The 27913-nt window shown below is 42.0% G+C and overlaps 1 protein-coding gene across 4 annotated transcripts in view; it reads right to left on the bottom strand.

Moving 5' to 3' along the window:
• Positions 1 to 27913, bottom strand: part of MITF (melanocyte inducing transcription factor) — a 102923-nt gene that overhangs the window by 62450 nt on the left and 12560 nt on the right. Inside the window, exon 1 of one of the 4 annotated variants that reach the window (XM_051627454.1) lies at positions 8533 to 8622. The exons of the other annotated variants lie outside the window; for them this stretch is intronic. Within the exon in view, the coding sequence (XP_051483414.1) occupies positions 8533 to 8537 (5 nt within the window). The 5' untranslated portion in view covers positions 8538 to 8622. Of the gene's footprint in view, positions 1 to 8532; positions 8623 to 27913 lie in introns of those variants that run through there. 4 annotated transcript variants of the gene reach the window in all.

Raw genomic sequence — 27913 nt, 5'->3', positions numbered from 1 at the left:
ATGGCATTCCCAACACAGCCTAAGGAACATGAGCTGACAGTAGCATCCTCAAAACAAAACCAAGCCACAAAAATCCCCAAACCACTCACTGAACCATGGCAGCTCCTGAGGTATTACTGTAAGGACATATTACTACAGGGATAACTCACATTCTCCTGTGCTGATACCCTCCCCCAAAGGAAAAGGTGCATCCCTCAATCTTGGGGTAACAGGTATGCAGAGACCATGCTCCAGAAAACCTGAAGAAGTCCGTTTTGTTTGAAATCGGCCAGGATGTTCTAGACTTAGCTGCAGCAGCTTAAAAACCCAGTTTCTAACTGTCCCATCATTTTCTCACTACATTATTCAATGGCAGCATCATTTAATCGACCATCCAAGCATTACCTTCCAAGAAGTAACATCTTAAGAAAAAATTCTTCACTGAAAGAGTGGTGAGGCATTGGGACAGGCTGCTCAGGGAGGCACCATGTTCAAAAAACAGGTAAACATGGTGCTTTGGGAGATGGTTTAGTGGTCATGGGGGTGTAGGGCTGACAGTTGGACTTCATGATCTTTAAAGTCTTTTCCAACCTTAATGATTCCATGATTCAAGAGCTTTTCTCTGATAATGTTTTCCTTCATAACTAGAGAAGCAAACAAAAAATTTATATTGGCAGAAAACTGATCACATTTTCTATACTGAAGTCCATCTTTATAATTTTTCATTAAATGCTATAGAACTCTTTGGAACTAATACATCAAATATGCAAGTAGAAGGTGGGACCCACCATGCAGGCATTTTTGTACTGGTTAACATTTCATATGCCTAAAAATTTAAGCAGTAAATTTCAAGTCAGAATTGCCAAATCATATATTTTCCTCATTCCAGTGAAAAGGTGAATATGACTATTTCCAACGTGGTTGGGAACTTAAAATGCATGTGAAGAGGACAAAAAAATGTAAAAAGCCAAACCAAAGTAGTAAAATATATTTAAAACTGCATTTCTGCACAGCAGTAACACTGTGCTTGGAAATATCCTTCCATTCCTATTTAACACAATGGTGGTAGGAATCACTGCCAAAGTAAACTTCAAAAATTTGTTTGCCATAGAGGAAAAACAAGCAAACTGAAGTTCTACATGCACAATCCCCTTTCAAAAGTGTGAAGGTTTCTTTGTTCCCTTTAGTGTCAGGTCATTTCAAACTTTTCTGTTTACATATTTCATTGCTTGCTAAACCTTTATGAGAAAACAGAACAAAACAACCTTGAAGGTTACAAATTAAAAAAACAAAACAAAAACACTCCTAAAAAGCAGAAAAGTCCTGCTAAATGTCCTGTGCAAATATATTGCCCAGTGCAACATTTTCCCTATTCTATCAGTTGACTCCCAAAACCTTGGCCTCTGAAAGTAAAATATTTCATGCAGTGAAGAGAGAAGGTATATTTTTTGACAAAATGTTTGTAAACAACTAAGGAAAAGACATTTATATTTTAATAAAAGCAAAACACAAATTACTTAATCTATACTCTTAAACGGCAGTTTCTGACTATTAACCATAAATACAGATAAGACCTTTTATTCAACTATCATGCTAAATTTCAAGTTTCTGTAAGCAGCCTGATAAAGCAGCCCAATTATTCCTCCCTTGCTTATCTGTTCTCTAAAAACCACAGACAATATCATTTCAGACACTAGAAAAATACTCAGAACTTTCTACATTGTGGCTCAGCTGCTCCAAGAGATCTCTGTTCACAAACAAGAGCTCTCCTGCTCCATCCTTGTTTTCCATTTAGGTCTTCTGCATTTCCGTGGTTTTAAGCCCCTGTCTTCAGCACACAGACATCTAGTCAAACTGCAATTTCTGAAAAGTTAAATCAGAAAGGTAACACTACTTATTCAAGGTATCTCTCGTGGTATTTGTCCTGGCAGCCTTAGGATTTAAACTCAAATTCCAAGGTCACACTCTAACTGCTGCAGGACTGGGGTGAAAAAGAGGCTGATTTTAATGACATACTTAGCAAACTTTCACTAAGCACTTGATTACAACATTAAATTCAAGCATACATTCAGTCCATTGTAACCAAATTTAGCTGGGACATGGTCTCAAACCCAAGGAAATCAATAGGAGCATTTCATTCCTACTCCCCAGGGACTAACACTCTTATGGCACTGCTGGTATTGGACTGCAACATTTCCAGCTGCCAGCTCCTCTGCCCCAACTGCAATCCGAGCAAACTGCACCACAACAGCACTCACAAGGCAGCACCAACCCCACGCACAGCATCAGTTCTGCAGTCCACAGCGTCTGTGAACCATGAACCAGCTTGGCTGAACATTAAAGCACACACACGGGTCTTGTGCATGCTTGTTAGGACGGTTTCACAGAAGAAACAAGCAAGGAAGCCTTTACAACCGTGTGCAGGTTTGGATTTTTGTTGTTGTAAATCAGATAATTTCTTAGTTTTATTCCTACCTGGGGATGGGGCAGAAGAAAATATCCTACAACAATGCTTGTTCTCCAACTCCAGCCAGCCAGCTGCAAGAGCTGACGTCCAAACGCAACCCCGTGCTGGCACCAGAAGTGACAATTGCTCTGTGCAACCCTGCTGCAGCTCGGAGAACAAAAAGGACCGAGAACTTACCCAGAGGATTCATTCTCCCTCTTTTCGATCCAGCAAGGCAAGAGCTCACTGGGAACCGTGCTCCTAATGGCCACGAAACCAAGACTAGACAGAAAGGTCTTAGTAAGCACCAGCTTCCAGAAACTGCACTTCCACTCCTACCATCCACCTCCTAACCCCGCCGCTGCGTTTGTGGCTGCCTTTGTTAGAATACTTCTGCAAATCAAAACAGATGAGTAACTACTGCTGCTTTAGCAAACTCCCAAGCCCATGGTCACTAATAATAGCTTTGTTCCTTTTATTACTAAACAAAACCCAAAAAAAAAAGTTTAAATGCTTGTATAAAATGCACATTGCTGAATGTTTTCTTTCATTGATTCGGTGCCGTTTCCCATCCGGGCTTAGGCCCACGTCTCTCGAACAATTTATGTGGATTAACACAATGCAGAGCAACCTCAGGGCTGTTGGAAGGGGTATCCCTTGGAAAAATTAAAAATAACCAGGTTTTGTGCTCCTTCACTTTAGCTATTAAGAGTGCAATTAAAAAAAAGAAAAAAAAGGCTGGACAGAGACATTTCCATTCTTTTGCACAAATTTAAACCCAAATGCAGATCTGAGCTCTCTGGTATGCGACATCCCAGAGCTTGTGAATTCATGAAGGCAAAGGTGCTTTGGCAGGCTGAGCTCTGGGCTCCCCACTGGCACTCCAGCACCCTGGCCTGTACCAAAGCCAATGCCAGCTCTGCCCCTGCTCCAGGAGGAGACAGGTGGGACAGGAGGGAAAGGGCAGCATGCAGGGAAGTGGGGAACAGCAACACGAGAGGAAGAAAATGGGGAGGGTATGAAGTCATTGCTGTAAAATGACAGTGCACAGACCCTGACCTGCTTCACACCACTGGTTAAGAAAAAAAAAAAAATAGAAAAAAACTTGGGTTAAAAAATTCAGATTTTTCTCCCTGGAATCAAATCAATTACAGAAAATCCTAAACGCAATAAAGTGAACTAGGTTTTATATCAGCCCTTTTTATCAAAACATCTGCCACGCTTCTCCCTAACACAGTTACACCACATACCCCACATGGCCCAGGACCCGCCATAGCCTCCTGCTCCTCCCACCACCCAGGCTTGCACTCGTGGCCAGGCAGTGGCTGTGTCATAGCTGCCCAGTTTGGTGTGTGGGTTTTCACACCAACCCTGGATTTAGCCATAGCACCACGGAGCCCAGAGGTGTCATTAACCTGCACAAGGCTCCCGGGAAACAACTCAGAGCCACTGGGCTTTGACCACCCATGCTGGAAGGCAAGTAGACATCAACAACAAAAAAAAATGAAATAAAAAAATAATTTTAAAAATACACAGAATGTTTAAAAGTCAGGCCACACCAATTTCATATTGCTAACACTCTGAAGCTTCTAGGGGTTTTCAACTTACTAAACTCTATTACTGGGTTGACTGTTGCTGAATAATCCCGAGCATTGCATGGCAAGTGTTTATTTTCACAGGAAGTAACCAAGCCAGAAGCAGCGAAAGCATCCTCTTGTTCTTGTGTGAGCCCTCTTTTTTCTTTTAGTTTATTTGAACAATGGCACCATGAAACAGTTTACAATAATGACTGTTACAAAATAGGAAGCGGAATTATTAGGCAAGCTTCATCTGCGTAACTCAGTCAGCCTAGGGAGGATATGACAGGCACGGCAGAGACAAAGGACTGGACTTGGTAACCCCAGGCATCTCTTTCAGGACTTGGTTTCTGCAACCAAGCTTACTTAAGAGTTGAAGGTGGCTTTTGCTCCTTTATTAGATGCACCATTCCTATGACTGCAGCAGCAAAGCACAGGGGCTTCCCAAGAAAGCAGATCGCCAAGCGTGCACACAGAAAGCAAACACTTGAGAGAGGCTGTGAAGAGAAGACTAACTTGAAAAATAAGTTTCAAATGGAAAAGTAGCTTAGTATTTAATCATTTCAGTGTACAAGAGGTACAACAGGACAGGTAAATCCTGAGAGGAAGGTGTCCCTGCCCATGCAGGGGGGTTGGAACTAGATGATCTTTAATGTCCCTTCCAACAAACCATTCTATGATTCTATGAAATAGCCATGCATAACTTTTGGAAACCAACAACAAAATAACTGTTATAAGTGGTCTTTAAGTAGCACCAACATTCTTTTAGTTGCATGGTTCAAAGAATTTCTACAAGCCTGCTGAGAGCATCACTGGGACTGACTCCAAGCTGATACACTTTGGACTAGATCATCAGTAACCCAAGGCAGACACCTGCCATGCTGTCATTACAATAATCCTACTGAAACTATGAAAATCAGGTCTAAGTGCTCATCTGAGCAATACTTCTGCAGATAACAGCAACACAAGTGACTGAGCAACAGCAATACAGGAACCTCTAAGTGAATCATTAACGAGCAATGATTTCTCCATTACTCACTGTGAATATAGTTACTGAGGGTAAGATTTGTTTCTAAAAAAAGGGAACAGGCAACAACATGAGTACTAACACATTCATCAAAGCTCAACACAATGTGGGGAGGAAAGAGGAAGGGCACAGCTATCTTTGTCCAAAAGAGCAGCTCATTGAGGAAGGCTCCACAGAGGAGCAGCAGCGCTGGGAAAAGCATCACACCCCTTCTCCTTTCAAGGGGCTCAGGTCAACTGGTTGTTGATTTTGCTTTACACCAAGAAATTATTAACTCATTCTACAAAAGCTATACATCTGCCAGATTAGTGATACAGATCAATAGCCAACAACCTAAAAGTCAAAAGCTTGACCCTAGCTAGGCAAGGTTTTCCATACCCCTTTATCTACATTCTACAGTAAATACTCCTTGTACATTTTATCCAAGCATTTGTGGTCTATGCTACTGAAAACAAGTAACAGGAGAACAGAGTTGACATTCTCAGCCAATCTTTAGGCAAGATTAGCAAGCAATTAAAGCTGTTGTATGAGGAATTTTAAGTGCTCTACGACTTCATGCCAAACAACAGCTAGTAAAGAACTGGAATTTGTTTTTTTTACAATTGTGTTCTATACAGAAACAGAAAACAAATTTAAAGAAGGTATTCCTGGAGCAAGGATTCAACCTATTACCAAAACATGTATTACAGTTCAAATACTAACACATGATGAAAGGAATTCTACATCAAAAAAGAACATGCAAAGCATTCTGACTACTTCCTACCAAAAATGTCAAAGTCCATGTGTTCCTAAAAAGCACTTCTATTTCAACAAAACTGAGGGGTTTTAATAAATTTTAATTATTTTTTTGGCAAAATTTAATTAGCAGTTATGTTAATCACACCCCGGCAGGTTCAGGTGCAGCATATCCTGGGAACATTTTTAAATCCTAGAGCCAAATCTCAGCCTCAAAAGCAAACAAGTGCTTTGCCACACGTTGCCTACAACCAGATCCACCAGGACAGGTAGCAAAGAATATGGCTTTTGTCCCAGGAGCTGACAATTTAGCCCCAGCTACACCTCTTCATTAAGCTGCAGGGAAAATGAGACAGAATAACAGAGAGAGCCATGCATTTCATAACAGTAGGAGTTACAAAAAGAGATTATTTTTTTAGTACCACAGGAAATAAAGTAGATTTTGAAACTGCCACCCACAGCAACAATTGCACATCTTGCATGGGTTTGATAATATGAGTTGAAATAAATTATTTTCATAAACACATCAACTGGAGAAAAAAACCAAAACATTCCCATGAACAAGGCAGTAAAAGAAGTTAAATAAGGCAACTGAGCTGCAGTTTCAGACTGATCTGCTGTTTGTATAAAGAACGCTCTAGTTGGAGATTAGGGGTGAGAAATAAGAACTCATTAGCTCTTCTTCAGGGTTCATGATTCAAATCTCACAAAACACACACTTCAGTGTTTCCAAGCTTAAAGAAAATTCCAGCAGGGTCACGGAAGATGCTATTTATAGCTGGCTTAATCTCTCTGCACTCAAACACGCTTTTGTACATACACATATTTTGTTAGCACTTAAAGAAAAAAAATAATCTGTTACTGAAAATGTAATCATCCACAAGTTCTGAAAATGCAAGTGAGTTTTTCCTCTTAATATTAGCCATTCCAGACTGAACTGCACCAAAAATCAGCCTATAGTTTTTTTCCAGCCAAAGTTGTTACCGGAAAAAAAACACAGGTCCTGGAAAATACTCAGTGACAAAACTGAGAAAGAAGAATGTGGAAAGTTACCAGCAATTAATTTCTTCAGTAGGAAACAAACTCTTCCCACCCTCGATGTACCTAGCAGTACAGCCGAGATTGTTCTGAAACCTGGAACATCCAGGCAGTGAAAGATACCGGGAAGTGCCCGGCACTGGCAGCTGGAAGGAAAATGAGCAGTCCTGTATCCCAGGTTTTTAAGGTCTTCTGCAAACACAAGCATTGCTAAGCCTTCTGGCAGAGAGAAACTACATTAGAAATCAGTGGTCCTCCACTCTGCCCTGGGTCTTGACGGCCTGCTCACTGCAAAGATCATTTAGGTCTAGGGCTGTCAGTAACCAGGCAAAGCAAAGGAGTCAGACACCTGTGTAAGCTCCACTGGGATTGGGGAGAGGCGATGCGACAGATCCCATGCCAGGCAAACAGTGCCTCACCAAGCTGCCTGCTTTCTGCAGAGAGATGGATAAAAACGGAGAGTAGCCATCACTGTTTAACTGAAAAAGTGCAAGGAAATCCGGACAGACTGCCCCACTCTGCCACAGCAGTCAGCAGGTCTGTCCAACTACATGTGGAAGGTGTCAACAGCAGCAGTCTTCAGGGGGTCAATATTGGTATCAACATCCTTCAAGATATTCATTAGGGACCCCTGGGAGATAAGCAAAGCTTGACTAGACCAGGCTGCTTTGAGCCTTGTCCAACTTCAAACTTAAGATACTGAGCCATGGGGTTTGAGCAGATAACCTTTAGGGACCCCATCCAATCCAAATTATTTTTGGCTCAGAAACACTGAAGTTTAGTCTTTGTATTTTAAATTACTGATCATATACATAAAAGCATAGAAAAATACAAGGTTTGAGCCACAGCAGATAGTGTCCAGAATGATGTGACCCAGCCCCTGCATCAACCCTTGGAAAGCTATACAAGAACATTTATAGTTGCAAACAAGACCCTTACAACTCTTTCAGTAACTGCTCCGTGCATGTGCTGCTGCACAGGCTCCACACAAGCCATTTACTCACAGTCTTTGTTATTATTTTATTAATCCATAAAACTAAGGTTGCTGAACTACCATAGTTTTCAAACATTTAGAGGCTGAATGTTCCTATTAGCCAAAGTCTTTTACTACAGTTAAATAGAGATTTCAAGTAAGCTTTTAATAATGTTGACAACTACTAAAATTCAGTGTGCTGGGGCAACAAGAAACCACTGAACCCTTACCTATGTTCTCCTCTGCCCATCAAGCATGCCCAGTGCAGACACCATGTGGAGACAGCTATTTCCCTAACTGCCTGCTATCAAATACTAACCTACTTCAAATACTTACTGCCTGTAAGAATGGTGAGCAGCTGAACCCTCTTCCTTCCCCCAAAACATCATTCTGGTGAGTCAGCCCTCATTAATTTCCCTGCTCAAATCCAACACATGCACACACACACAGGTTGTTTAGATTATTGCTTTTCTGCAACAGCGCCAGCACTCAAGATCAGTTTTATTACCTTTAAGCAAGTTTAGGAAAACGTTACATGTCAGAGGAGCATGGCAGAGCATCTTTACCAAACCCTACTGCCAGTGACAACTCCACATGATTGACATGCTGCATTTAAGGCTTCGAGTTAATAACTATTCAGCACTGAACACAGAAGTATTTTACCAGTGTATATGCATTGGAAAAAAATAAGCAGAATCAGTCAGAATCTCTCCTTGTTAGTTTTCTGTAAGTGATAGGAAACTTCTAGCAGCCATACTTCATAACCAGCCGTCGTTTCTCTTAAGATACGCCTCAAGGAAACTTGATGTACATCCAGACTTCTGCAAGCTTGCTGCTTTCTCTTGGATGTGTCTTTCATTTTCCCCTAAGAGTGCAAATCATGTTCTGGAAAGGCTACAGCATGCCAGGGATACTTAAAATAGACAAGGCCTGTAGCTGGTGATACTGCAAATATAAATACAGCTATTGGTATAGCAGTGGGTGTAACAGTGACGTGGACCCAGAGCAGCACTGTGGTCCAACTCTGCCAGGAAGCTGCCGACAGCTCCCTGAAACCCAAGCAGAGGAATGGGAATGGCTGCTTCACAGTCTGGGTGGGGATAAGGCAAACGAAATGAGCTGTGGCAAATTCACAGCACAAATCGAACTCCTGGGCTTCAGTGGTACTAAATTTAGGAGTTTCAGTGCAGGAAGGGAGGTAAGAGAGCTGCAAAAGTGCTTTAGCAAGGTAACGGTTACAGAGCCAGCTGACTGCAAACCTGGGTAATTTTGACCTTGCTGAACAGGGAGAAAAAAAAAAAAAGGCATCTGCAGTTGGCAGCGAGAGCATTTTGACCAACTGCCACTTCTGTATGACCAGGGAAAAACACAACCATGGCCTTCCATAATAGCAGCCTTTAGAGAAGGACACAAACACCAAAATCGAGAACCTCAGAGAAAGAAGCTGGACTGAGAAAGGCTTCACCACCAAACCAGCAACCCCTGCGAACCTCGAAGTCTGCTCAAAAATACTAGATGTCAAAGGTAAAACAAAACACCAGTTAGAACTGTGTCCACATCTAATATAATAATGTCATGTTTATTTTTGTCCCTGACTCCAGACTAGGTGCTCCAGCTATATTTGTGCTTTGAGTAGCATTTTAAAGGAAACACACACACTGAGCAGAGTGGAGGGTGTATCAAATGAACTGTTTCAGAAAGAGCCTTGGTGCATCACCAAGTCAATAAGCAATTTCAGGTCAACAGAAAGACCAAAGCTTATATAGAAAAAGACATTTCCAAACATGCTTCTGTTGGGCTAAGAATAAACCATATTTCAGAGATTTTGGAAGAATTTAGTGACCTGTGTTTGGTAAATAAAAAGAAAAAATATTTCAAAAACTTCACCTAATGGGTGACTAAGTGTTTAGACACGTGCTGACGAGCCAGCGGTCAGAGCCACTTGAGCACACAGTCCATCTGCCAGTGTCACTCAAGCCACCAGGCACTGCAGCACATACATCTTGACAGCAAGTCTGGCCAAAGCCTCTGAAGAAAACACTCATCATCTCCCCAGTTACTGCTGAGCACAACGCACAGAGCAGGGGTGGGGAGAGAGGAGACATCAGTCTCCCAGAACTTGCCTCTTCTCTCAGTTGCGTTGCTGCTCACCAGAATGCAAGTACTAATTCCTATGTAAAAAACAGATACAAGACACAAGGCTTAGGACAGAGATGATAAATAGTGCCTCAATGTTGGCAAATAAAGAATGGATGATTTCAGTTTAGCTGCTTGATCTCTTCTTAGGGTGCAGTCACACAAAATAATTACTTCCAGCATCCTTCTGGCAATTAACACTTCAGAACAAAAGGATGTTCACCAAGTTATTACCAAGGGTTCAAGTTTCAGGTAGAAACTGAAGTTGAACTTCCTGCTGAAAATAGACAAGATTGTCCCAAGGGATGGCTATTCCTGTGACAACCCCTTCCAATAGCAGCAGTCCAGCATCAGGGACAATAAAGTATGGGGTCTTGTACTCAAGAGAGGGGCTTATCCATCTTAGAGTAATGCCACGCCAGGTAGGCAGACTCAGACCTGGAGTAAATCTGCTTATTATTTTATAACAAATGTAAGTACCATGTGACTGAAGCTCATTTCAAGTCATTTCAACTACACCAAAAAATGGTAAAGAAATAAATCCTGTGCAAATCAAGCTTTATTTCTTAGTCTTGCCAGGAAAAAACAAGCCCAGCACAAGACCACAAGGCAAAAATTACCAAATGTGAAGTATTCTGAAAAGAAGCCTGGCTAACGGCTTGGGACATTACACACACACACACACAAAAAATCAGCTTCATATCTGGTGAAATAACTATATTTGGGAGATCTGAGAGGTCTGCTCCAGGCAGGAGCTACCAGACATTGCTGAAGGAGAGATCCCACTGCCCTTGTTCTCAAAGATGCCAGAGATACAGAAACCGTCCCTTTTAGTTTCTGTGTTCACCCTGTTCTCAAATGCAAGGCTGAGCATTTGGTCTGTAGGAGGCAGTTTCCTTCAGCTTCCTGTGAGACACCTCATGGAGGCAGTGGGGCCACAATTCAGCCCTTCCAGGTCCAGGTCCCCCTCAGGTCTTCAACATAGACACCACAAACGCTTTGTGCTTCTAGAAGCCCTCTGGCATCCACATAGAAAAGCCAGTGCTTAAAGGTCTTGCGCCAGAACTCAACAGAGACTCAAAGCAGATGTCCCAGACCACCCTTGGTCAATCTTAACAACATTCAACACAGCTCCTTCACCTTCTCTAAATATAAAAGAAACCAGGACAGATAACCATGGGATGCATCCTCAAAGAACTTGCTGAGAACAGCTGACGAACAAGCCAATTGCCTGAAACATCAGAAGTTACACTCTTATAATAACAGAAAGGGATGTCTTTGTAGCCATGATGATTGAAGAATTTATAAGACAACTCCATTAGATCAACAGAAGCACTTGGGCACTCAAAAATGGCCAGTCTGCAAAGTCCTGACAGGACAAAAACGCTGCTGCAGAAGGTATCAATATAGAAGGTGGGCTCCCCTGTTCCTGCAGCCTGGATCTCTAACTAATACTACCTTTCATTGCTTCTGTGTTACTTACTTTCCTACCCTAACTAAGGAAGTTCACAGAGTTTTGGGGATCATCCTTGGATTTGTGCTGCACAAACACTCCCAAGTACAGAGGTACAGCTGTGATTTCTCCCTACTGTGAAAATACAAAGAATCAAGATCTGCCTATTAGGTATGAAGCTACAGAAATTTCCTTTAGTCTTAAATGGGACAGGGAGAGGACAGAGGGTGGAATAAAGTCAAGACTTCACGTCAAAAGGAAGGATGTGTAGTACAAGAGGCCTTCCACTTAGGAGAAAGGGGCACAGGAAAATGCAAGATAAAACAGAGATGCAGAGGAGCAGCCAGGACAAGAGTTGGTGTGCAAGGAACAGCCCCAAGAGATGCAGCACAGGTGGAGACTGCAGCAGGAAGGCAGGAGCTGGATATTCACATCAGGTAAAGTAAGTGACAAGGAAAGACAGGGCACCAGCTCTTAAAAAAGAAGTTTAAAAAAAAAAATTACTGAAGAATTGAGAAAGTAAGAACAAGAGACCCCAAAGGCTCTGAGTTTTGTTCTGTTTAAGGGAAGGTCAAAGCTGCAAGTATTGTGTAACAAAAACTAAATGACAGCTTCAAGAAATGAGCTGGTCAGAGGTCACCCCCAGTGCAAGGACCTGTGTGGGAGAACACTCCCTGGACTCAGCCATGAGCAGACAGTGAAGGACCTTCCTTTTCCCGTCACTTGAAGGATGAGAAGTAGTCTGTTGTACATGTTCCCATTGTCTGCCACATCTCTCCAACCCTACAGCTCCAGCATGGACTATTGAGCTACTCCTGCCTGTCAAAGAATATCATGGTCAGTAGCTTAAGGCCATGATAACTTGTCATTGCAACCAAGCTAGCTCTCTCTGAACAGAAGGAAGGGCTGCTCAGGGTCTGCAATATTTGTAATAAACTCTGCATTTCAGGAGGTCACAGGAGAGCTTTGCTTGGTGACACTAACGAAGACAAAATGACTACACGAATTGGCAAGGACAAGGTTCTGGTTCCTGACTGCTGCTCATCTACACCACCTGAGGGGAAGTTGCTCCCTTTCTGTTTCTGTTTCCACATTTGTAATGCAGGAATGACGATAAAGGCCTTTTCTATAAGGCACTTTTTGAATTAGAAAACACAGCCTCTGTTGTCCAGGCACAAACAATGGTCCCTGTTCTAAAGAAAATGGAGAGAGGCCAAATACTTGAATGTATAACCCAGGCAGAGCTGCATTGAGGGTGTGAAGTCTGGTAGAAGGTACATATCAGAGATGTCCAGCAACACCAGCTCTAAGGTGGTGGGAAGCACACACCCACCTGCAACTTCTCTCTCTCTCTCCCTCCCAGCACCCCCCGGAACAACACTCCTTATATTTAACATTGCACTGCACAAGCAGCCAAGCATTGGCTGTGCTTATTCCAGACAAAGAAAAAAATCACTATGAGAATTATCTGGGATGCTGAAAGATCTGCTTACTTACTCAGCATGTTGTATTTGGCTCTGCAGTTTTTCCTTACGTCTCTGCCCAGATGCGAACCGAAACTAGTTAAGTAACAGTAAACTCTTGATGATGCAGAGTTTCTAATGAGGGACTTCCCAAGAAAATAATACCCAGACTTTGAGTAATAATTATTCATACATGCTATAAATAAACACAGCTCCTAAGACTTTTAATTAGACAGTTTCCACAAAGAAGTTATGTTCCCCCTAAATATTTACATTGTTAAAAGAAACTGTACAATGTTTCTCCCAGTGCAGGAGGAGTTGAAGAGTGACCCACACCAAAATGGACTTAGTAGAGCTCTCTTTTATTATAGCTTGCCTCTTTCAGGCTAGGTGAAAAAATTGATGAAGATCAAAAGCATTCATTGACTGTACTATACACATTTGAAGAAAATGGATTAAGTGGGTAACATGTTTGCCCATCTGCATTGAAAGTTAAAATAACATTTTGTGCACATTCACTCATAAACACCGAGTCTCCACCTGCCATATATAAGCTACTCAATTATTTGTTTGCACTGCCTTAGCACACAAGAGCAGTCAACATCAATCAGCATCTTGCACAAACAGCACTACACAAACAGCAAACATGACCACTCATGTCCCAAAGAACTCATTATAGAAGACAGACAACATAAGTAACGTGAGTGGAGACAAAAGTGTGCCAGGAGACAGCAGCAGCCCTTACAATAGATGCCAAAGGGTTTTGTTTGTCTTTTTTAAATAATTATAATTCAGAAACCCAACCAATTCCTATCATGGATCTCTTCTTCCCTTTGAGAGGAGAAATAGGAAGAGAAGAATACTTTTTCTGTATAAAAGTTAACAGTCAACTCACTCTGATGGAGCAAGGCCAACAGGCAGCAACTTTTACTTGAACCATTGTTGTAGCTGGTTGTCTTCCCTCTCCTTCCTCCCCAGGCACTGCTCTGCTTAACCTTCACCTCTATTTTCTATGAGCAAAACTGATTTTCTGTAATGCTGCCCTAGGAAGCGTAGCAGGAAACATCTCAAGATCATCTTTACCTGCCAATCTCTTCCCTGGTAAGCTGAAAATCTTGAGGGAAAGAACAGAGACAGCAACACAAGGAAAAAACAAGCTAATGAGACTGTTTATTACAAGCAACTCATCAAATAACAACCTGAAGAAACTGATTAGATGGGTCAGAAAAAGACCACAAGAGACAAGAAAAGCAACGTAAGCAGATTCAGTGAGGCACCTGCTGTAGGAGCTTTGTGAGGTGACTCACCTAGTTCCCAGTTCCTCTCTTCAGCCTAGCTCCACAGTGGATCAGAGGGAAGTGCTAGAAGTCAGGAAAAAAGGGTGGAGTTGACAGAACATATCCTGGGCAATCAGAGAAGCAATGAGCAGCCTGTTTGTCTACTCAGTGCAAATTACAGGAACATCAACACTGTTCAAACACACTGAGCACAGAGGAGTGCCCTGAAAACTGCTCCATCAGCCTTAAACTGCCAGGACGCAAGCAGCTAGTTAGAATCTGTCCCTGTGACAGCAAGCACCCGAGTCGGTGTCATCCACTGGGAGCACTGCAGAGGTTTCTGTGTGCTATCAAGACAGCCCTAAAAACTAAATGCCAACTGTCAGTCCCATAACTTACAGCACAGTTCATTAATAAGAACATTTTAAAAGGCTCATGAGGATGATGATCATGAAACAGTTCCCTGTTGGACAAGGTGGATAAGCCCACAGCAAAAGCTTCAGGAAGGAGAAGTAGATGTGCTGTAACAAAAGAAATCTACAAGAGTGACTTCCTAGGTGGGAAGGGGAGAAGGTGATGTACATGCATGATATTATGGCAGGCAGTTAACTTTACCACAGCCAAAAACCCTTCCAGAATGGAAGAGCAAGTATAGGAAGCAAGGGATAGGGAGCCTGGTAGAAATGCTGGGTCCTGGCAGATGGAAGACGGATATGAAAGGATGAGGCAAGTTCTCAGCTAATGATACATTTGACATACTTAATTTCAAGCAAGAAAGAAGAGACAAGAGACAGTCTGAAGGCTCTGAGCTCCCCTTTGTGCTGCATAAAAGACAGAAGGGTCTTCTAGAACTGTAGTCCCACTTACTCTACCAGAAGGGCCAAAGGAACATATACAACAAAGAGAGGGACTGCAGACAGAGCAAGAAGATTAAGTGGAAACTCACCTAGATGTCTGCTCCCAGTCAGTTCCTGATGCTTCCCCTAGAAACCCTCCAGACATATCTCCCACCAGGTCAGGCTGTCTTACACATCCTTGCTGCCCTGTTCCCCTTGGAACAAGATTCCCAGCACCCCATTGCCTTCCCTCACATATCCAGCCAATACCTTCATATCCTGTGCTATTCATCTTTCTCATCACCTTTTCATCCTCATAGCAGAGCTATTACCTACAACACTCCTAATCACATTTAATTGGTGTATGCTATATGGAAGAGATCCATAATCTTCAAAGCATCCTCCAAACAAACTAGAGCAGAGGAGATTTCCCCCTCTGCTCAAGGAATTTGGCAAGAGTATAGCAGCAGACATTACACCAAGTGGCCTTTTTGTTTCCACTCCTTGAGTCACAATCCTATGCATCAAAGATGGATTTCACGCCTACCTCGGAATGAATGAGCTTTCCCAAATGTTTATGACATGCTGAAGAAAAAAAAAAAGCAGCAAGGGGAAGGTATGACTCACCAAGTATTTGCTAATATATAGCTGATCTGCAGAAGTTATTACATTTGTATCATATTTCAGAAATAAACATTCAGATTTCCAACACTTATCTCAGACCTACAGCAGACAGCACCCTATCGTTCTGGGCTACCACAGCTGCTGAAAGGACAAAACCACACACAGTAGCCTTCTCCAAGTGACAGAAATTATCAGACCTCCCTGAAATAAAAGGCATCCTTAAACAAAAACATACTCGTTGATTACAGGGTTTTTTTCCGACATACTATTATTATCCCTGTTTTCTTCCAACTAGGTGTAAATGGCAGCACAGGCTCACCAGACTCATCATCTACAAGTTTATTTCTTCTTAACCAACCAAAAGCCTTCTCAGGTTTCAAGAAGGACTATGTTGTCTCTTCCATCCTCAAAGGTATTTGGCTCAAGAAGAGGCAATGCCTGTACCAAGCCTGATCAGATAAATGGTATCCCTTGCCTGTCTGAATCACTGTTTTAATTAAGCAAAAGAATATGGAAAATCCCAAGCTTTCCTTTGTCCCTCAGTATTCCCACTCCCTGTTTTAAGGGGGAAGTCCTACAGACTTCAGGGATCAGTTTTGCTCCGAAGTATGGACAAGCAAAGTGTGGGACAGCAGGCTCCAGGCTCCTTGGCTTGGCTACATTTTCTTTTCCCAACATCAGTTTGTACAATGACTTCAGGAGACAAACCCAGGGTAGAGAGGTGGATTTCCACTTTGGTGAGGAAAGGGGCTATAATGCTTAGATCCAGAATTGGAGTGGTACCTCCAAGTTTAGGGAATCTTGTAAATACTCCAGCACCGTTTTTATTCCGCCCCCCCCCCTTGTTTAAGAAGTGTTTGCACCACAAATGCTGTTGCAGCCTGTAAAAGCTGAGTAAGAGAAATGCCACCTTTGGAAAAAGTTTTAAACTGCTGAAAAATCCAGATCGCAGTGACAGCACTGAGGTGGGGACACCAAGGGAGGTTGGACCTGCCACGGCTTGTACACAAATAAACTCAGTCCCTGATTAGGAAGATGAGAACTACCATCCAACTACCATCAATGCCACCATCCTTCAGAACAGTTATTATCATGTACATTAAAAGAAATAAAGAGAGTCAAATAGTAAGGAAGCTTATTCTCTATTATTCCTGAAGCATGGAGACCTGCATTCCCTCTCACAGACACTCCCTTGCCTTAGACTTCTCCTAGCACATCCAATGCATCCTAGCTCTACCAATCCTATATCATCAATGCAACAACAGTGATTTTCACAGAATTCCACCCCATACACAGTGTTCTTTCCCCTGAGCAAAGCACTACCCACTATTCCATATACTTTCAGACACTTTTTTTTAATCATCCCAAGATTGAGGACTGTCTTGTCCCATGCACAAGAAAATATGCAATCTAACAAAGTAATCTAAAAAATACACTAAAATACACAAAGCCACAACACCAACATTTATATAAAATTATATCCATTGATAAGTTACTGGCCTTCGAAGTAGAAGACAAGTAATTCTGCAGCATTCACACCTGAAGCAGAACAACCACATTCCATTGCTGCCTGCCAGATGTGATAGGACTCAGAAAGGACACAAGAGCACATCAAGTTACCTCCCTTGATGTCCACTGAAATCAGGGGGATTTAGGTGTTTGGGGTTTTTTAATTCTTCTACCCATTTTTTCCCCTTTTCTGGCTTTACTTAGGCAGACCCAAAGTCTTTCTGCTAGTTCTCACTTTCTTTCCTCCAGGCCATATTTTTATTGTATGTGGGCACTTGTGTTTGATAACAAAAGGAATTAAGCACTCAATTACCTTAAAAACTGTTTCTTTTCAGTAGGTTGTTCCTATTGTATTTAGTTTATGTTCACCTTCAATAATTACTAATATGCCAAGCCCAGGTCTTTTGTTGTGTTTTGTTTGTTTTTTACATAAAGTAAATCTCCTGGCACCACTGGCAACAGAAACATTTCTTGAACAGAGAGTAACCCACAGTTACTGTTAACAGTGTATGGCAATGAATGAGACATTAACTATGGTTAGTAACCACAGTTTCACACCCCATGCAAGTTCTGCTGCTTAGTGAATGAGGAAGAGACAACCTTCAATTAATTCTTTTTTGTTTAAATACAATTTTCTGTGCTCACTGGGGACGAAATTCTGTTTGTCTAACTCAGAACACTTAGTTTCCTTCAGTGGGAAAACTCTGAAAATTAAGCTTTAATTCAAACAAACTCCTGATTTGACTTCAGGTGCTCTTATGGCCTTAATGTCATGATGAAGGAGTCTGCATCTTGTGGTAAGACACTGTATCTTTCTCCTCACCAGGTAAACTGAACAGGGCAACAGCTGCAAAAGAGCTGGATGACTAACAAACATGAACCCAACAATTGAAAATCATCAGATTGATCTGTTATTCCCATTCTTGCCAGCAAGTGCTGCTGTTTACCAAGGGAAAAAAAAAAGAATTAAAAAAAAAAAAAAGATACTGCTCAATTTCCTTATTCTGTTTGTTTTCAATCCCTTCCATGCAGAATTCTGCTTCATCAGTTAAAACTCACTGGGGCTTCAGAAGAGCAAGCTTTTAATTGCTTCTGAAAGCAGGAAGATTGCCGACTATTTTCTGCAAAAAAAACTAAACATACTTATGATCTTCTGCAATGTTGATAAGCACACTGCAAATGCCCAAGGAGAAAATTTGTGTGGGGAGATAACTGCAGAAACTATTCTTAGCGACGGAGTTCTGCATCTGTTCAACCAACTCTGCTGGCACTGCACTGAGAATTTATATTCAAGAACACGTGTTCCAAGTGTTGTGAAAAAGATACTATTTTAAATTCTGGTTTATGTAACCTGAAACATCTCTGAGAGTTCATGGAGGTATTTGCATTGTGTACTGAGAAGGAGTAAAGCCTGGAGCGGTGGTCCCCAGCACAGGGCTCAAACAATACCATAGCATCAGTGTGGCGTCAAAAGCACAGCAAAAGGCAAAGCAAAGCCTGATGTCCCACAGACACAGGTCACACAGAGCCACAGGCCTAACCATGCTGGAAACCATAGCTTTACAACTGGGTTTTGTGCTGGCTAAAGCCCTGTCACTCACCACAGGGAACTGATCCCAAGTAAAACACTTAAGCAAGTCCTTAGTGTTCAGTGTACTATGGAGCTCCATTTCCTGATGCCCTCATGCAGGCAACATGAAGACCCACAGACAAGCAGTAAAACCCTTCAAAAGGTCTGCAGATTAAAACAAGATGGTATGTACACCCATGTGTACGGCAATGAATCAGATAGGAAAGTTGGACTGAAGACAAAATTAAGTACCAGAGACCTAGTTTCATACTTTAATAGACAATTTTATGGATCAAGCTTCAATACTTCTTTTAGCTATCTTATTTCAATCTGAAAACTAACTTTTGGCATGGGGAAGTTCATTACAGACTTTTTATTTTCTTTCTAGCATCAGCTATTTATTTATTTTTTTAGAAAAAGTCCTCAAATAGTATTTTATTTTTGGACACTAAGAGAAACTGGGCAGAGACTCTCTCTCCCCCAACACATCTTCAGTGCCTCCTAAGTTAGACCAAGCAGAAATCATGGCAAAGTACACTCTTTCTAATGGAATTTCTTTATGGCTATGCCTCTGTGTACCAAACAGAACTGGTCCCCTGGGTGCACCTATAAATATTTACTACAAATAAAGTGCTGTCAAATTGAGTAAGATCATTCATTTCTAAATCTGCAACACTTAAGTTTATTAAGTGACCACATGAAAAAGTCATTATCCCACTTCGAAATAACTGGGTCCTTGAAGAGTAGCTATAGAAAGGACCAAGCCTGAAAGGATTTTGGAGAAAGAAAAAGAAAAAAATAAAAAGTTTTCTACTCAGTTAAACAGCCAAAAGCACTATTAGCCACTCACACCAGACTTACTCATAATCCCTTCCTCTTGGCTCCCACAGGCCATATTCTGGTACCCATTTTGAAAGACAGCCCCTCTCTTTAAACACCATTTATTAAAAACCTCTTTTTGAAAGCTCATGGTACAGACAAGTTGCAAAGAAAGTATTTTTCCTGCTAACTCATCCTCATGGCAACAGCCAGAAATACCCTTCAGTAACCCGTACGTGTCAACAAGCTCCATTACAGCCCAAGATGTTTGGTATAGCAGTTATTTCACAAGCCTCTGGTGGGACTGTAAATTCTGGCAGTGTCAAATACATTTCCTTTTATTACAAAACCCATTTGAAGCCATCAGAAAGATGGCTCATTTGTAAACTAACACTTCTATATTTAGACTATTACTTGCAATACAGATTTATTTTTTCTTCCTGACATTGCAGAAACTGAGAAAATGAAAAGGCAGGAGTGCTAGCACAGGCAGCTTTTCAAATCATGGAAAAGGTTTTAAGGTTCTTGGAGAAGGAGACTGTTGCTCCAAACTTGAAGGAAAGGCCTGATTCACAACTTGCAGCTTAAAACATTGTCCCTGACTTTCACCCCTCCATAAAATGGAAACTGCCTCTGGTCAGGCTCACCTGCAATGTGACTATGGTCTGCTTCAGACAGCAGTCAAGGTGCTGCAGGAGTGGAAGGTGAGAAACCAAAGGTGCAGTAACTACCTTGTCAGGAGAGGACCATTCACCTACACACATCCCTGTTTCTTCTCTGTTGAAAGTACAAATATTACCTACTGACGCCTCAGCCAGAGTGAGGGGAGCAGATCACTCTCACCAGGCATCTGCTCCCCCAAGGATAGGCAGCCTCCTCAGAGTATTGGACTAAGTTGTTTTAACACTGAAGTAGATCACAACATGGACTTTGTGAGTCAATTAAAGTATGACAAATAGTTGATGGAAGTACAGATTTCAGTTAATCTAACTAAATTAATACATCACAAGAATAAACAAGTCTCCTGTACAGGCAAAGATGAAGGCAGCTTGGCATGAGACACCTCTATACCTACCCTAAATCAAACTAACAAACATGACTGACAGGATAAATTCTATACCCCATCATTAACTCTTGTGGATTTGGAGATTTTTATTTCTTTGACTGAGTTCTCCCAGCACAGATAAGCTTTTTTCATCAATTCTGGTTTAACCGGTTCATTTACCTACTCAGAGTAAATGATATCCAAGATTTTGATTTCTTTACTAAAAGCTGTTCTGCAGCTAGAACTAATATCAAGGCCTACCTAAACAGCTTGGTACAAATAAACTGAGGGAGGGTTGCATATATTACTTCCCAGATCTTTGGATATACTTTTTTTTTGGGGGGGAAGGCACTGTTCCAATAGTTTTTTAAAGTTATGGCAGAAGAACAGAGTGTGAAGCTGGGTGGCATGTAGCTGCCAACACATCAAGCATTTGCAATGATTCATTAGCCCAGGCTTTGATGAGTTACTCCCAGTTTTGAAATAGCTAGAGAAAGAAGGAACTCGACATCCAACTGGCCAGAACTCAGCTGACTGGTACCCAAATTCCAGGCACAAACCAATAGGATTGCACTGCATTGTGTGTATTTAATTTTATTTTAACACCAGTAGCTACCTTGTCCAACAACAGAAAGGTGGCATCTCAAATTTATATACATTAACTGGTAGGGGACTGATAAAACCAAGAGAACAGCGACTGGTTGGGTAACACTTTTCAGCATTTTCATTCAACCATAATCAAATATTCGTATGCAATCATAACGTTCTCTGTGTGCTTTTCTCTGAATGAAAACATTTCCATCATTTCATATTTTTGGAACCCAAACCTCTTTGTCTGTTCTTCCTGTTAAACTTTTTTTCCAGCTCTCCATCCTACCTTTCCCCAGAGAAAGTCTTTGAAAAGTTTTTTAACATATACAGATCTCCTGCTATAGCTATTTCCAGATGGCCTCCAACACAGCAAACTTATTCACTCTCCATGAATTTTCCAGTAGTGAAGAAATAAATGGAAGCATGGTGGGATACCTCAGGAATTATGATACTCCATTACTTCTAATAAAATTACACACAGAGCTCACAAGAGATACCAAACACTCCCAATGACTTCATCCCTGTCTCAAACCCAAACAGCTTTTTCATGGAAAGAGGGCCATAGCACAAGCAGGTATTCAGACTGCTGGCACACCTTCCTGGAATCTCCTGCCTGAAAATCCAGCCATTAACATATGCAGGAGTTGGAGCAAGCACTTTTATATCAAATTGTTGTTTTCCATGCATTACAGAGTGTTTGGCAAAACAGACAGAAAATCATCCATTAGGATCAAGAATTACAGAACCAAATTTAGCCTTCCCATGAGGGTGACGGTACTTTTTTCTGTACACAATCCCTGTTCCAGCTGTGTGTTGCACAGTACAAATAATTCTTGCCATTACATTTGAGCTTTTGCTCAGGAAAAAGGAGCTCCTGTAGAGCACCATCAGGCAGCTGTTATATGAGGACAGTCTGAAAGGTCAGGAGACAGGCCTCCATGTTCCCGTCTAAGACCTCAAGTACCAGTAAAGTCAATATTTTTCTGCACGGTTACAACAGGTTTTGCCATTCTCCACAGATGCTACTTCCTTGGCATGTCACATCTTAACTGAGATCTACTCCCATCTAAGGCTCTGCTACCAGGAATCTCAGGGTCACAGTGAATCACATTCAACTGCTCCAGAGACAGAGCTGGGATCCACAACCATGAGCTGCTGAAGCTTGATTTGAAATGCTGCAAGTTGGTCACCAAAAATGCCACGTTTCAACAACAACATCTACTCAGCACTTTCTCCCACTTACAAAGGAAGGTCCTCAGAGGTACCTCCAAGCATACCTGCCCTGGCATCTCCTCCTCCAAGTCTGTCTCAAGAGCCCTTTCCTGGGCAGGACACAGAGCAAGGTTTTGGCAGCAATGAGGCAGTGGGTGCACTAGGACTCCTTCCCATCACGCTGACAGCTCTGCCTCATTGTTTCCCTCTGCAGCCATCTGCTTCTCAAGTCTTATTCTCAGATTGCAGATCTGCTGTGAAGCATCCCACCACCTTCCTTCATGCTCACATAGCACCTATCAGCAGCATGGGACGTTGGGTCCAGAGCAGGGATTCTAAGTGTTATAGTAGAATAAGTCACAACACACAGAACAAAAGCTGTTTACAAGAGTACTTTGTTACTGGAGCTCCCCAGATATGCTGCTGGAAAAATAATGTCACGTTTCCTAATAATTTCCCTGACATGTGCCAACTACAGAGGAGAGTCCTCTTGAATCAGGACAGCTCCGAAATACCTTGTATCAAAGTCCTAGGTCTATATACAATGCTGCTGAGGAGAAACAAGGTTTATATTCTGATTAATTGTTCAGGATGAAAATACGGGCTCTGACATAATGTAATAGCTATTTTGGCACAACTTTTGAGGAGCATGAGTAAGCAGCCTCTCCTAATAGATGTGCAGATCCTGGAGTGGGCAGTAACTGCATAATAGCTTCATGTTGTCTTCTGAAAGTTAACACAGATGTGAACCCCGTCAAACTAGTCCACAGTCACCAGCAGTGGCTACACACACTGGAAGACTTTAATCCCATTTCATCCACTATCAACATTTTCTGTCTGCCATGAAAACTGGATTAACAGAGGACAACTTGGACATTCCAGCTGCAGTCGACACAAGTGATACCAGGTCTCAACGGTGGCAGGAGGACTAAAGCAGCCGATCAAAATACCTTGGCTTAACAAATTACTGTTCAGCAGCTGCGCAGCGAGGGCAGCCACGTGTGCTGTTAGACCACAGCCAATGTGTACTAAGACAGCTTAGCTCAGCCTACAGTCACAGAGGTTACCGTTAACCTGCATTACACTGTATTTGCTATGAGCCAGGACTTTGCACACAGATAACCACTGCAGGATAGCTAACACCAGTAAATTATTACACAGAATTAACTAAACTATGCTTGAGCCGTAAGATGATTAGCTCAGTGAGCCAGTACATATGGCTCCTATGGAGTAAGCATAAAGCTTGAGAAAGAGTCCTGGCAGGTTACCACACTGCTGGCATCACTGCTCATTCGTTTAAAATATTCAGTATGTCAAAAATCAGTCATATAAACTCATCAGCTTGGATTCACTGGTAAAGATGTCACTGAATTAAGCACAGCACTTGTCACACATTCTACTGGAATGCTTTTTCAGACAGCAAAATCCAGCCACGTTCAGAAAATGAACCGATCACCAGCCACCACACAACTCACACACTGCTTTTACCATGTTTTTCTAAGGTCAGCAGTAAGATTTTATGTTCCATCTAACCCAAAGTTCAAGCTGCTACAGAAGGAGGAGCCCTGCCTTCCCACGGTCCTGGTTCCCAACCCACCCCTGGGCTAGGTCTTGTAGCTGTGTGGCCGTAGCACAATTCAGTTCTGTAAGCAGATGGAAAATATTCTTTTTGAGCATGTGTGGTCCTTTCCTACTGAATGAGTGAGATAAATCAACCCTCCCTGCAGCCATTTAGCAGCCAGCTCCTCCTCAGGGTGCAGGACTGGGACTGAAGGCACAGATGGGCAAGGCCACACCTTCCCACAGCGGAGGAGACCAGGAGCAGCACAAAACCTCGCCCTGCATAGTGCATAGTCCTTCTGCTGGCATTCATACAGTGAACTTTTACCCCACATTACTGCCTTGGAAATAAAGTAGTTAAGTACCTGATAAGAGGCTATTTTTGTCCCCCTAAATCACTTAGATGATAGAAAAGACAAAGCCTCTAGGCTGTATCTAAGCTATAGAGGAGTCGGCTGTGTCTTCAACTCTAAGATCTACTGCAACAAATAATGCCAAAGAATTAGTAGAAATACATTCTGAAGTGAGAACACACATCACAGGGTAAAAGCATGATAGTATTGCTCGGCAAATGCCTTTGTGTTCCTGTTCTTAACAGGCACTCTTAAGTAGTCCCCAATACCCAGAGCAAAAACATGCACAAACACTTGGTGCATGCCATGTTCAGCAGAAAAGGGAGAAGCTGCCCCTTATCCCTGCAGCCATCCAAAACCTCTGCACAGTAGGATCTAATGCAGTTTTCCAGGCCGTTTGGAGGCCTGTACCTTATATCCAAAGGCAAGTCAGCCCACATGAATTGGTGTGATGCCAGCAGTCCAGTCCTGGAAAGCCTGGGACTCACCAGCCAGACATAATCCATGCATATGTGTAATAAGCTGGACAATTTCTGGGGAAAATCAAACCTGTTTCCCCTTGCATAGCAGCTCTGGAACAGCACCATGCAGCTATATTCCAATGCTTGGTGAAGTTAAACAGTCCTCTTGCCAGAAAAGCTGGGGACCACTTTTTGTAATAATAATGGCTATGGCAGGATGTAAAATACAGGCACAGCAGTATCAAGAATGCTACCAGGAAATCACAAAGGCAAGGCACATTTTTGTGAAGCAACTCTGCTGCCTGCAGGTACAATTCTCTTCCCATGTGCATCCGTGTCTCTCTCCAAAAATAAACTCAGCATAATGTGCTGGAGTTTGGGCTCGGACTTCAGCTAAAACAACAAGGGGGATCTCAGCTGTTAGTCCATATCACCCAGTTAACCCAGGGGTCCCTCCATCTATATAGACTTTTCTCCCAATCTCTGTGAATGCCTCACACCTTCTGGTAGTTGTACTGTCACAGCCATCCAACATCCAGATTTCACAAAAAGCTCTACAAGACACCTAAGTGCAATAAAAAGTCCATATGCAACAACAGAAATTCCAACTCCATTAGTAATTCCCAATTTAATTCAGAAGATTCCTTAACCATGCAAATGCAAAGGTAAGGCAATGCCTTCAAAACACTTTTCATTAAGAACTCAGCATCTAGCAAGGCTCCCTCCCAGTAAGCTGCATATAATCAAATTTCTGCACTACCCTGTTTCAGTTTCTCATTACTGAATATCTTTCATGTTTTAATTCACATGACATTAGATTTGCTGCACTAAATGAGCACCTTCTGAACTCCAGAATAAAATGGAGGTTAATTACTAAACCAGATTTTTAAGTGAGAGTAAAACTCTATTAATGCCTAAAGCAATGCTAAACTTGACAACTTAATTGAAGTTAAGCATTGCAGAGTTAAACTGCCCCAACAGCTTTATTCAAGCAGCAGCTCACACAGCGAGACCTCCCAGGATCCCACATTTTACCCAGATGACAAGATTCCTCCTGCTCCCAAATCTTGCATTTGCAGTGAGATACTCAAGTGGCATTCTGCCTTGTAAGCAGATGTCCAGACCTCTCCCCCCACCTGCTTCTCCACATCTCCCTTGTACACACCACTGAGCCTTAGAATAAAAAAGGGGAGACAAACAGAAGCAAGGGGGTAACAAGACCTTTCACTGCAGGTACAGGCAGAGACAAAAACTACTGTTAAAATCTGCCAACAGCTAACATTCACAAGGTTTAATTTTGTCACCAAGGCACCTAAGAGCTAAGCCTTACAGCATCCTAGGAGCTCAGATATTGCTGTACATTGTTTACCATCCAAAAATCACTCACTAGCATGAGAAAAGCCCAAAAGGACTGAATAAATGCAGACATCACCCTCACCTATAAACATGAAGTAAGAAGGACCATTGACACCACTGGTTCTCTGGTTTGCTTGGAGCTTCCAGATAGCAACAAGTAATCAATTCACTTCCCCAAAAAGTGCTACTCTGAGAAAGCACTCTTAACTTTCTGCTTATTTCTCAATAGTTATTGGAAATGCCAAAGGAACAAAGCCTGGAGCAGTAAATATGGTTTATTTTCTATACCTGATGTTTTGCTATTGCCAGTCAGTTCCAGTTACCCAAACATGCCAGAGCTTGACAGTACAGAGAAATGAATGCAGCCTCAGAAAACCCAAACTAAAGACTGTGTAGTCAGCACATGTTCACATCCATGTCTGATACCAAGTGAATCAAGTCAGACTGCTATGGCACAGCACCCAACTCCTACTTGCTACTGACAGTGTCCTTAACGATTTGCATTTAACTGCTAGGTTTTACTTTAGCCCAGAAGGCACCTCTGAAGTAAACCTATCCAGTAATTCCAGTACACCTTTTCTATGCTAAATAACATAATCTGTATGATCTCCAGCCTGTTGGTCCTTGAAGCTGCCAAAAGGAATCTGCAAAAAACTGTAGTCCTAGGTAACCGCATGACATGGGAGAGACAAGGCATGATCAGCCCTGACTGAAGCTCAGGTACTCAATTCCATGTGCTATTTATTTAACATCGCTTGGCAGCAGTTGAACACAGACATTTGCAAGTTACAAAAAGGCACTCTCTGCACGTTTCAGCACACTGAGGAACTGATTCTAGAATCATCCCAGAACACGAGATGGCCAAAGTTCGTGTTTACTATTTTAGAAGTAATTTCTACTTTAGTGTATGAATTCATAGCAGACAAGTTAGTGCTGGTGCATCAAAGAACTCGTGGAATTACTATACACATTAAACAGTCCAGATAACATCTTAAAGTGATGAGCATCTGTCAAAGCTTTGCACAAACACCACCAAAGCACAGTTTTGCAGCACTGGGCGGTCAGAAAAATCTGATAGTGCTCTTCCTCTGTTACACAGACTATACTGAAATGCAGTTAATTCTGCATTTCATGTTGAAAAAAAATATGTATTTATCTTCTTCTAGTGGCATTTTTTACTTTTGTAAGTAGTATTTCAACAAGAGTGGAATATATTACAATCATAGTGTCAGGCTCAAAATTACATCAGATTTAACAGTCAGCCATATACAGAACACTCTTCTCCCAGTCCAGCAACATACCCAAACCATGAGCTGAAACTTCAGCACAGGTAGTCTGGAGCAGCACAGTTCAAGTGCTGAAGGTTTGCTGGGTCAGTGCAGGGCACTCCCATGTTTGTTACAGCCCTACTAGGGCTGCAATAAGTTTAAACCTATGAGTATAAAAATCAATGGAATTATTTAGGATTCTGAAATAAGGAGCAGATGGAAGTATACTGCTGAACACAGGTTTGATCAAGGGAAGTCTTTAAACATATGCTTAACTTTAGCTGGTGTTTAAATCTGATCTTGTTTAAAGAAGCCTCGGCATGAATGCTGGATGCTTTCTTCAGCTTCAGCTCCCACTATGCCAAGGATTCAAACAGCATTGGGGCTGGAAAAAAGGCTATGGCAGGCATTTGCTCAGAGAGAATGCTTTTGGGAGAGACTGTATATCATTTTAATATTTTGATTACTTTTACAACTTCAAACAAGCCCAAGTTGTTTCTAAATTCCAGGTCATAAACCAGCACATTGTTACGTCCCTGAATTTTAACTCGAATTCTCATCTTCAACTAACAAGATGCCAGGAAACAGAGAAGAGCCTGTTACCA

This window comes from Apus apus, chromosome 9 (genome assembly GCF_020740795.1).
Source record: "Apus apus isolate bApuApu2 chromosome 9, bApuApu2.pri.cur, whole genome shotgun sequence".
NCBI lineage: Eukaryota > Metazoa > Chordata > Aves > Apodiformes > Apodidae > Apus > Apus apus.
This window is presented reverse-complemented; position numbering and strand designations above follow the sequence as displayed.